The following is a 12,411-nucleotide window of genomic DNA, read 5'->3' on the forward strand; positions in this document are numbered from 1 at the left end:
ACTCTTAACATTCAAATAGGGATATGTTCATGGAGCTCCTTGCCAATTCCATGAGGTCTCTGGAACTGTCAGAGCTTCCTGGAAATTTGAACTATTGTGGATTAGACTCCAAAGTAATGACAGTTCATGAACAAAAATATAACCAAGTATTTATATCATTTGTGCACCACATTCATTAGGATTGGCTAGGGATGTGTCAGTGCCCCTGCAGATTGTGAGCCATAGATATTTGTACAGCTCAGGTTCTGTGTCCAAATTGTCTGTTTTTCCAGGGCCTACATAGTATCTGTCATCATTGCTGAAAATAAAAATCCATGAAAAATAAGAATGATTACAGTACTAATAAGAGAATTAGTAAGTTGATTTAGAAAATGTATTCAGTATATTCCCCTTCAAAAGATAATCAAATATGCAAAAATATTAAAATACTATGTAATTACCAGGTTATCATTTGAATGCTTTAGTTTATTATTATTCTTCTGAATCATGTCTGTTGTCCTTCACAATTCTATAAATAATATTTTCTTTCTCAGACCAAAGTCTGTGTCTGTTCTAACTTAACACAGTCTTTCCCTTAACCTAATTAAAAATCTTTTATTTTAATTAGGCTTAATTTATCTTATTTTAATTCTAATTTCCTTCTGGTCTCAAATTATCTCTTTGCTTCAATATTTTCCCTTCAGAGAGAAGAGACTACTACTTAGAAAATTTCTCTCCTAAACAACTTACACTATCAAACATGGAGTCATGTTTTAAAAACTGACTCTGTTAGAGAAAAAAAAAAAAAAGGTATTCTCTCTGTGTGCATGTGTGTGTGTCTCTTCTTTAACTTTTCTGTGTCTTACAAAAATGTTTTCCTAACAATATGGTCACAAAATTAAACCAATTTCAACAAATATATTCAACAATTTAATTCCAACAAACATTGTAAAACTAAGTCGATTTTTTAAACTGTTCTGCTCTTCTGCATTATCCACAGAACTCTAGTGATGTGGTAGATGATGGTACTAATGATGACATTAGAAATGTAATTTATCAAGTGTTTACTATAAGTAAACAGTTTCAATGAATTGTCTCTAATCTTGAAAAGTGCTTTGCAAAGTAAATATCCCCATTTCAAAGATTAGGAAACTGAGGCAAAGTAAATATCCCCATTTCAAAGATGAGGAAATATGTCACTTGGCCAAAGCCACACAAATATTACGGTGTCTGAGCCTGAAATGGAACTAGGTCTGTTGGCATAGACTGTGCTTATCCCCAGTTTCTCCCACAGCCTAAACGGACCATCCCTGAATTAGGGTCCAGAACAAGGGTCTGCAAACTTTTAACATATTAGTCTTTAAATCTTCTGACCGCTGTCCTTCTGCAGTCCTTGAGAGGGGATGAGGAGGAGAAGGAGGAGGAGGAGGAGGATGGTGGACCAGAAGTGACCTGCTATACTCTCCCAAGCTATAGAAAGCAGCCATGATAACAGGAATTGCTTTCGATGGCAAAATCAGCGGCGGAATGTTAAAGACAGTCTGTAAAACAGTGACTCCCCATCCAGAACGGACGTAGCAGAAATTACATGCGCAACCAGAATAAAACCAAAAAAAATTTCTTTTTAGAGAAACAGTAATCCTTGAAGAACATGGGTTTGAAGTGCTCAGGTCCACTTATTCACGAGCTTTACAACTGGCCTGGGCAGTTCAAGCCCAGATTGTTCAAGGGTCAACCAGTGGTTGGGAATCTGCATACAGAGGGCCAACTTAAGTTATATGAGGATTCTAGTCTTTCCAGGAGGTTGGCACCTCTAACCCTACGTTGTTCAAGGGTTAACTGTATACATCCTCATACAAGTTCTTTTTTGCAGGACAAAGCAATAACTATTACCTGGCCTTAACATGCATGCAGTAAAGATGAAAGCTAAGAAACAGACTTAATAATACTTCTGGCTTTTAAATATTGCAACCCAATAGAGTTGTTAAATGACGCTGGGACAAGCACCCCACACTGTTCTTGCCCCCATTAGGTCGAGAAAAAAGCAAGCAAAGAGAGGCCAAGCACATTGCCTGAAGTCATGCAGCCAGTTGGCAGCATGGTTGGAATTCAAACCTGGATCTTTGATTACAAAACCTACGCTGCTAACCATCATGCTAGCTGGTGCAGGAACCTGGCTGGTTTCTTGGAGGGCTGGATGCTCAGATGTAACTACTACAAAAATTATATGGCTCTCGGACCTGGATGAGAGCTTTTCGATTTGCCCTTGATGTTCCAGGGTACTTTTTGAGGCCCACCTGTCTGATGGAACCCAGCGGTTCATGGACCATAATTCGACCTTTGGAATGATTATTGGGCAACAAGGTAGTCCACATCCAGGGGACTCGAGGTCTTGGGCTTCCTGGAAAGCCACATTCTGGAAAGACAAGCATCAGCTCCCACTCAGGACAGCTCACAGGAGACCATTTGCCATTTGCCTAATCGCTTTTCTTGCCCAGCCGTGTTCTTCTTTTTTATTTCCATGCCAGAGAAACTTCTTCTAATACATTGTTGTCCAGGCCCTGTTAAATAATAATTACTTTCCCTTCTCAGGGCCAGTTTCATTTCAGAAGACATGCCAGTTGATGTTTCAGAAATGTCAGGATTTCCACAAATCTCTCTTAGATCACTGCCCTAATGAGCCATCCATTTTGCAGCCACTAAGCCCCTTAGCGCTGACATTTATGGCAAAACTGTTATCTTGGGGCCCCAAGCTCTATTGGCTTCACTTCTCTGATCCATCTGGTGGCAGCTGTCTCTCCACTTGGGTGGTGCAACTCACTCTGGAGTAGAAACACAAGTGTAGGGCCTCAGGCACAGGTGCTCACCCGCATCCAAGTCTCCAGGTGGCAGCACATAAGGAGGGCATTTTCTTGAGCAGCTTTCCTGAGGACAGTGGCAATTATTAACCTTTCATTCCTATGCTGTTGTTGTCTTTTCACAGGGATTGACTATCTCCATCCGGACCTCGCCTCAAACTATGTAAGTACAAGCCAACCTGTATTGGGAAACACATACACCTTAAATGTTCTGGCATCCCTCGTTATTAGGAACACACATGCACTCACGCACACACATGCATGCATGCACATAGGACATGAACACAAATGCACACTGGAACTGCCCATCTTGTTGGAGCCACAGCTCAGGCCAAAGACAAACAGACAAGGCATGGGTCCTGGCAGCAGAAAAAGCTTGTAGCTTTGTGAGAATAAAAGAAGGAAACAAGGTCTGAAAGAACAGTGTGCCAAGAAAAAAAGGTACAGAGAGGGGCAAAGAAGAGAGAGCCTTGTCAAGGTTTAACATCAACGCTAGCTAAGGATATTGAAATTGAAGGATGGAAATGATCATTTGGGTTTTTGCTGGATAAAACTGATGGCAAAGTGCCAAATAGTGCAGCAATTCACATTGCAACCAAAGCTGTATGAAAGCAAGAACATAATCTTTTTTTATTATTTCTGTGCTTATGAGCACTGAACACCAACTATCCCTCATAACACTATGTACAGTATTTAGTTTCCCTTGACAAGTAACAAATAATCACGGAAAGTCATGGTAAACACTATTGGGTTAGAACCACATGCTCTGACTTTTGACCCAGCAAGTCACACTGCTTCCCTGATAAAACCTACAAACCCTTTAAACATAAGTGATCACTATTTTAACCCCAGGAAGTACACTACTGTGTTTCCCCCAAAATAAGACCTGGCTGGACCATCAGCTCTAATATGTCTTTGGGAGCAAAAATTAATATGAGACCTGGTATTATATTATATCATATCATATTATATCATATAAAACCCGGTATCATATCATATCATATCATATCATATCATATCATATCATATTATACTATACTATATTATATAATATTATGTTATATTATATTAAAATAAGACCGAATCTTATGTTAACTTTTGCTCCAAAAGACTCATTAGAGTTGATGGTCTGGCTAGGTCTTATTTTCAGGGAAACACGGTATTCAAACATTAGTGTGTTTGCTTAAAATTATTCAAACTATTTCTAAGCTATACTTCTGTAACCTGCAGATATATATATATATATATAAAATTTATTTTAGTTCCTAAAGAGATCATATTTACGAGAACACAGACTTCAATAGTGGAAAGGTGTTTAACAAACAGAAGTGTTTTTGGGTCAACATTCTGGGTCATTCATCCCGGAAGTTGTGTGTCTACATTGCAAGCAGAAAACAGAGATTTTTTCCCCCCATGTTTAGTGCATTGGGAATCAGGAAGCAAAATCAAGAAGAGTATACATTGGGCTGAACATCTTTTTTTAATAATTAAAGAAAGTTAAATGAATATTTGGTACAGTTCAGTGTGCCCCCAGAGAGACATGACAGAAATTAATCCAAAGCTCTGTTCTAAGAGATGAGAGTCCCCTCCTATAGATAAGACAATAGAGAACTACATAGGAGTTGTCGATTTTGCCTCAGTTGTCCATCTGCAACATCTAAGGAAACACATCTCTTCTTCCCTGGTCCTCTTTCCACACAGAGCTGTGTGTCTGTCTGTCCCTGTTGCTTCCTTAAAGGGACTACTTCACACGGAAACTTGTTCTCTTCTTCTAGTGTCCTCCCTTTCTCTACCTTCCCAATGACTACAGGGCCTTGGAGAGTTCTCCAAAGGGGAGAACGAGAAATGCATCTTTTGCTTTTTCTCCAAGGTTCTGATGCTCAGTGACCTTTCCTTATGTACAGAAATAGCAGGGATAATGGCCTGCAGGGGCCTGCAGGTTCAGCCTCAGAGGGCTGCCCCCTCCACATAGGCATTTGTATCCTCCTTCCAGGCTGAGCTGCGACTATACAGGGTTCCTGCCATTTCCAGGACCCAGCACCTCGCAGAGTAGCCAATAGGGCTCTGCTTGCTTTTTCAAATCAGTGTTGTTTCATCTTGCAGCTTGTAGGCCTTCAAGGTGAGGTGGCTGCCAGTCGGGCTTTCAAACTGACAGCCCTTTGTCTCGCCCTGCTAGTCTAGCCCCAGTGAAGGGCACTCACATAGAGATTAACCTGTGCATCCTTCCCTTCTCCTCTCCCATCCCAGTTATTTCCATGACAGGCTACTCCCAAAGCCAATTACCAGATTAAAAAAGATAATAATTCAAGTAGGAAAAAAAATCCTCTGAGGCTCTGAAGAACTGCAGGTACAGTGCTAATCAACATTGTGATTCATCTGTCAAAATCCCTAATCTGAAATTGGAAAGTGAAAGATCCAAATTGGAAGGAACCAGCTCCCTTCAAATCTGTGATGTCAGAATATACCTGAAGAACTCTGTGGTTCTATGAGGGTTGTGGGGTTCTTTCTTTTTTTTTTTCCTTTGTTTCTTTCCAAAAACATTTGTTTTCTAATTAAAAAAATAAATACATGTTCTCTGTAGAAAATCTGGAAAAGCATAAAACAGATTCAAAACTAACCATATCACCATTCTTAATATTTTGACATATTTTGAACTTCCATTTCTATGTGTATATTTTTATGAGATTTTTACTCTTGTTGCTTATATAGTAACCCTCCTTCCACTTGATATGTCATGAACATTTTATATTATTAAATCATCTTCAAAACATGATTATAAGGGCTATACAGCATTGCCTCATGCTGTAATTTATTTAAACTTTCCAATCCCCAATTGTTGGACAACTCGGTTGTTTCCAATAAGTGTCTCACTCTAAGAGAAAGAGTGACAGATAGTGTCAAGGGAAGTAGAGGGTCTCCAAACCATAACCTGCTGAGAAGAGCTGAAAGAACTGGGAAAAAGACAACTTAAGAGGCATACACTTAAAAATAAATAAATAAATAAATAAATAAATAAATAAATAAATAAATAAATAAAAAGAGAGGGACATACAAGTTCTGACAATTAAATTCATGAACTCATCCTAGAAGAAGTGCTACATACCTCATTGCTGAATATCACTACGGTCACCTTCAAAGTACGCCCCTTGGGAAGCTATGCACTGATCAACACCAGTGCCTAGTCTACCCTTCAAAGCAATTTTGGAACTTTTTTTCTGGAATGGCCATTAGAGCTGTTACTGTATTACACTTGATGTCCTGAATATCATCAAAATGTCTTCCTTTCAATATTTCCTTTATCTTCAGTTAAAGAAGACATTGGGAGCCAAATCAGGTGAATAGGGAGGGTGTTACAATACAGTTATTTGTTTACTGACTAAAAACTCCTTCCCAGACAGTGCCGTGTGAGCTGGTGCATTGTCGTGATGCAAGAGCCATGAATTGTTGGGGAAAAGTTCAGGTTGTCTACCTTTTTCACTTAGCCTATTCAGCACTTCCAAATAGTAAACTTGGTTAATTGTTTGTTCAGTTGGTACAAATTCATAATGAATAATCCCTCTGAAATCAAAAAAACGTTAGTAATATCATTGCAATAAGTTCACAAACTTAATTGTCGGACCTCATACATTAAATATGTTTTCAAATATTTTAAATATTCCATGTGGGATGAGGCATTCAATTTGTTCAGGAAAGTCTACCAAGAAAATTCCCACCAATGGGTGATAACTGCAGGAGGAAGATTTTAGTTCAGTTAAAAGAAAAAGTAACTGCCAAATGATTAAAATCAGGTTAATAAATCAAAGGAATTAGCTCTCTAAGGAAGTAATGAATTCTCCACATTTGCAAATGTTCAACAGGAGTGTTGGTGTCCACTCGGTAAGGATGTTGTTGAGATGACAACATCTACACTAAACTTAAACTAGATATCTAAGAATTGAACAGAAAATGTAAGTTCTGTACAAAACTGCACGTTTAGACAACTTCCATCCAGAGAAAGGTCCACGTCTTCGACATTTATCAAACACTTGGAACTTGTATAGTGTTTTGTAAATGTCCTACAAAGATATTTAATTACCCATGGTTGTGAAAATTTTCTGTCTTTGATATAAGTGAGAAAACTAACATCCAAATATCTCGTTCTTAAATCCTCGGCAGAGAACAGGAGTCTGACTGTTTCTTACCGGTCTTGTCTCACCCTGTGTACAGTTAACAATGACAACATTAAAACTACTAACCAAATGCATCTTCTTTATTTTTAATTACAAATTTTATACTATGATTAACAGAATGAGGATGGCAAGTGCAGTAGACCTGCCCAGGAGAGCAATGAAATCAGTGGATGGTGATAAACTCGAAAATTGTTTGAGCAAAGGGTTAACAGGCAGATCCACACCTTGTTAGGTGACTTAATAGCTTGGATGTGATGAGCTATCCCAGTGTCCTTCTAGTGAGATGTACTTTGGGGAGGTCTGTGTTTGGGTTCCCCCAGAAGCAGACCGTGAGACAAGGGTGTGAGGACAAGTAGTTTATTTGGGAAGTGATCCCAGGAAGCAAGGAGAGAGGGGGGAATGAGACGTGGAAGGGAAGGCAGCCAATAAATAGTGCATTACCAAACAAGTTACCACGGGGAGCAGCTAGAATTCCATCCCATTGGCGAATCTGGGAGATGGTGCAGAAAATGTCTATCAGAGTTATCCCACACAGGATGGCTGTGATATTTATAAATACCACAGGAAGCTGGGATATTTATATAGCAACTTCTGTCAGTTATTGGTTGAGGGCTGGTCCCAGGGGATGTTAACATCCTAGCACTTCCTACCTTCCCACAGCCTTTGGCAAAGAGATGCAGGAACAGGCAGTCAGAACTCACTAGGGATCAAAGGTGTATGTGCGGTCTACTGGCAATATCTGCCACAGAGAGAATGACTTGGAAATTTATTAAAGGTTAAAATAAACAAATGTGCTGTGTTGGGAACATTCCTTTTTGCTACTGATTATGTTCATGAGAAGTAAAAAGTCTAGCACAGATTCTAAGACAAAGATTTTCATGCAGGGTGTCATGCGGGGTCTCTGGTCCCACTCCCCACATAAGAACGCAGGACATGGTGAGGCCAAAAAGGCACACCAATGGAGCCATAGATAGGGGAGTCATACCACTATAGTCTCACTGGTGGCTGGATTGGAGACACAGGAAGCAGGAGCCACACTATCCGCAACCTGCTGTCCACTTCTCTCTGCCAACCAACCTCACTTGCTAGCTGCAATCCGCCATGCTAACTGCAATCTGCTCTTGCTAGCTCAGCCACCATCTTCTTGCTAGCCCCCATTTTTGCTGCTAGCGTAGCCACAGCAGTTGTATTAGTGGCCAATGTCTCACTGATTACAGCTGACGGCCAACTAGCCACAGCTGATGGCCATCCAATCACAGTTGATGGCCATTTACTACCTGAGCCAGCACCTTTCCATGTGAGGCCGAGAGCCTGGAAACTGTGCTCCTGGCTCTGTCCCCAAAAACATGATAAAAATTTCTTCATAATCAAACCAGGTAAATGTTTCCCAAAGCAGAATATTTTCAAAACTTGTTTTTTCCATGTATTAAAAGAGAAGAGTCAGAGTATACTGGTAGTCTGGTATTCTTTCTATTTAAACTGAGAATTAGAATCCTTTGAAAACTGCAAATCAATATATAAATGAGAGTCGTTAGTGTTAATTTAATTCAACAAATCTACGTTGAATCTGTTGTGAGTTAAGAGCAAAGGATAATAATAGCTGCTTGCATTATTACTCTATTATTGTATGATTGAATTTAATCTGAGGGATCCAGTCCCACTGGTAAAGGTTCACTATTCCAAATAATTAAAATTTTCCTTTTCTATCGCAATAGCAATAACATGAAATTAGTATTGGCCAAGACACTATTTTAGAACAAGTCGAAATCAGAGTTCCTTTACCCCGTCCTCTCTGTGCAAATGGTCTGGATATCTGCTGTAATGCAATCTGATCACTGCATATTGGACCTGCTACGTGCAAGTCCCACAGGAAGATAGTAAGCCAGACACAGGTATTCTCCAGTGGAGCCTGAGGTCAGTAGGGACACGGGTGTGGGATGCACCTCACAGGTGAGAGGCAGGCAGGCAGAGAGGTTGTTCATCTCTACAGTGTGGCCCTGTGTTTACAGCACTGGTCCAAGCCCAGGGATCCTTCCAAGAATAGAGGGGGACTTCTACAAGAACATGAGAAGTGTGACCGAGGTTGCTGCACTCCTATTTTGGGCATAGGTGGAGCCAAGCATCTCCTGCTTTTCCCAATGATTGTTCTGCTAAAGCTACAAAAGTCAAAGAAGTGGGTAGTGGTTCTGTAAAATCCAAGGAGACTCTTTTGCAGTGGGTGGGAGTTTTCTCCAAGGCAGACCTGAGACAAGGATTGGAAAGCAAGTAATTTATTTGGGAGTAGATCCCAGGAAGCACTAGTTGGGGAGAAGGGATACAACTCCAGAAGGGAGAGCAGGTCAAAAAGAGTTTGTTACAAAGCCAGTTACACCTGAGGGCAACAGGAGCATAATCGCACCATGGAACTCTGGGAAGTAGTGTAGAGAGAGAGGCCTCAGAGTTATCCATCAGCTCTTGTCAATCACTGGTTGAGGGCTGTGCCCCCGTATCAAGCACAAAGTGGGGAGATTAACTGCCCAGCTCTCCTGGCCTGCCCTTCATACAAGCACAATAGGGTCAGTGGACACAGAGAGTCTTCAGGTGAAGAGTTTTAGGTGCTGACAGTTACAAATTGGCCAGCAATCAAGGTAAGGTTCTGGTACTGTGACAATAATGGAAATTGTGTCAAACCCTAGTGTGACACCAGGCTTCCTAACTCATCATTGCACAGCCTTAGACTAATCTATAAAATCTCTTTGACCTTGAATTTCCTCATTTGTGAAATGGGCAAAATGAATATCAGTTTTGCTGTGAGGTATCTTTGAGATAAATCATGTGTATAGGGTCTGCCAGATAACAGATGCTCCATAAACATTCATTTCCTTTTCAAAAGAGCTGAGATTACAACTCTGCACAATGGCAGGAGCATGCCGCAAGAAACCACTGTGATTGCTCAGTGCCCTCCTCAAGGTTCTCAAAGAGAAGAAAGTATACCTCATTTAGACTAAGTATAAGATTGTAAGGCTAGGAAAGCAGGGGCCAAAAGCAGAGGTTACCAAAATAAATCTCAAAGATTTATTTGAAAAAATAAAAGATTTAATTGAAAAAAAACAATCCAAGCAACAGAAAATAAAGGGAGAGAGAAGACCCATTGCCCATAGCCAGGGATGCAATTAAGAAGGATGCCCCAGAGACAGCAAAATTTCTCATCTACTCTTCTCTGTCTCAGATCTTTGAACAAAAAGGATATTCATGGATATTCATAAGGGAGGCCTAATGCCCAAGATGGGTGAAGATATTGTAAGATGGCAATTTTTCCAAGTGAAGTTTTCTCCAGGCCAAGGAAATTGTATCTTCTGATGTTTAAGTGATCACAGAGTGGGGCACAGACTTCTGCCCTGATGGGCCACTTCTTGAACTAGGGCCTCCATCTTTCAGCTTGAAAACTGTTGGTCACCCTCTGAGCAACTCCAAGGTCCTTCCTGTTCTGAGAATCTGGGCAGATTCACGTGATCTTCCTTGAGTTATTCCATGAATTTTTGAATGCAGCAAATGTGGGACATTGATTCACTCCAACTCCTCATCCTTCCCTAAACCTAAATCTTCTGCCATTGGACTTTGCAGAACCTCCCTCTAAAAGGGGGAAGTATATTTCCCACCCTTTAACTTTGGGTTGGGCCATGTGACTTGTTTAAAGCAATAGAATAATATGGAAGTGTCAGAGTACCCATTCAGAGGACTTAAGAGGCCTTGTGTGTTCCCACGTGCCTCCTATACCTCTACCCATCACCACTAGAAGAACATGCCTGGGTTAGTCCACTGGACCCAGGAGGTGGATTAAAGACACATGGAGAAGAACTACCCCAGCTGCCAAACCCTGAAGCACAGCTACCTAAGTCACCCTAGAATACTTCATGCAGTTAAAAGCAGAGCTGCCTAGCCAAGGAACCCCACCAATACTACCACCGGACCCCCAGATAATCCCCAGAAGCAAGCAAGCCCAGCCACAATCAGCAGAACTGCCCAGCTTTGCCCAGCTAAAATCATCTTACTCCTAGCTGAACTGCAGACTTGTAGGTGATATAAATGCTTATTGTGATATGCTGCTGATATTTTATGGTAGTTTTTATGCAGCAACTGTTATTGTTAACCTTGATAGACCTCGGTCCTCCAACAGAATTGATGCCCATCCTAGCCTAGGGAGAATATAAATTCCTCTGACCCTACCCTAGACTTACTGAATCAAAATCTTTAGGAATAATATATATCATATATATATATATATATATATATATATATATATATATATATATATATATATGCACATATATATATATATTATTATAAATATTCATAATATATATTTTTTTGAAAATGTTCCCAGATTCTGATGATTAACCTTATCATTCATTTTGGCACTGCATTCATTCATTCTATCATTCATTCAATAATGCTATTCACCTATAACATACGATAACATCAGAACTAGATCAGAAGCTCTTCGTAGGAAAGTGTGTACTTTTAAAATTTTGTGTCCCCTTTAACATTTAGCACAGTGCTAAGTAGAGATTTAATAAATATTTGCTAAATTACATTGACTATGAGTTAATAATTCATACGTTGTAAATGAAATAGGGAGCCAAATCATGCTGAGCCTCCATCAGTGATGATGCGGAGCGCTAGCATGCAGAAGCCTCTAACTCCCAGCTCTCAAGTATCTCACAGGTGATGGCCTCACTCCATTCCTCATTAACACATGTCACTGGTCAGAGGACTAGAAGAACATAGAATTAACTGACCACAGAATGAATGGCCAAAGACTAGAGAGAATATGATTCTCAATGTGAATAATCCACATGCAGTTAGCCAGAAGCTATTTCTTTTCTGGAATGTCTAGAATTCCTCAGGTTGGTAGAAATGCAATTAACTCCCCAAATGAAAAAGGATGCATTATGCTCTTGGATTCATACCAAAATTTGGGACATTACTTATACTCCAGGGTTGTTATTGCACCAACAGAATTTCCTGTAAAAAAAAAAAAAAACCCACCCCAAAGGACCTGCACTTTTCCATTCTTTTGATGGATTCCTGACAGGTGAGTGTGTCTGAAGAGGGACCTTTAGATTACTCTGAAGGGCTGCCAGTGTGGAGCCGTAAGGAAATGCCTTCAAGCCCGGCAGCTGTGTGCACACCAGGGCTCCAGGAGGCAGGTGGCCGCCATGATGAAAGTGAGCCTGCTGGAGGTGGGCTCAGGTCCTCGACCCTGAATGATTCAGATGCTATGAAGTATTGATCGTATGCATCGCTCCAGGTTTTTAGACTGATTAATAGTTAAATAGGGCACATTAATATTGCATATAAAATTGAGGTTTAAACAACTTTTGTGTCCTATTGAAAGGAGGGGCTGACTTTATTCAATGTACTCA

General features: G+C 40.3%; 1 protein-coding gene across 1 annotated transcript in view; it reads left to right on the top strand.

The window, feature by feature from the left end:
* PCSK2 (proprotein convertase subtilisin/kexin type 2) overlaps positions 1 to 12,411 on the top strand; it is a 274,524-nt gene that overhangs the window by 151,215 nt on the left and 110,898 nt on the right. The window contains exon 5 of the mRNA XM_033095229.1: positions 2,963 to 3,000. Coding sequence (XP_032951120.1) covers positions 2,963 to 3,000 — 38 coding nt within the window. The remainder of the gene's footprint in view (positions 1 to 2,962; positions 3,001 to 12,411) is intronic.

This window comes from Rhinolophus ferrumequinum, chromosome 23 (assembly GCF_004115265.2).
Source record: "Rhinolophus ferrumequinum isolate MPI-CBG mRhiFer1 chromosome 23, mRhiFer1_v1.p, whole genome shotgun sequence".
Lineage (NCBI taxonomy): Eukaryota > Metazoa > Chordata > Mammalia > Chiroptera > Rhinolophidae > Rhinolophus > Rhinolophus ferrumequinum.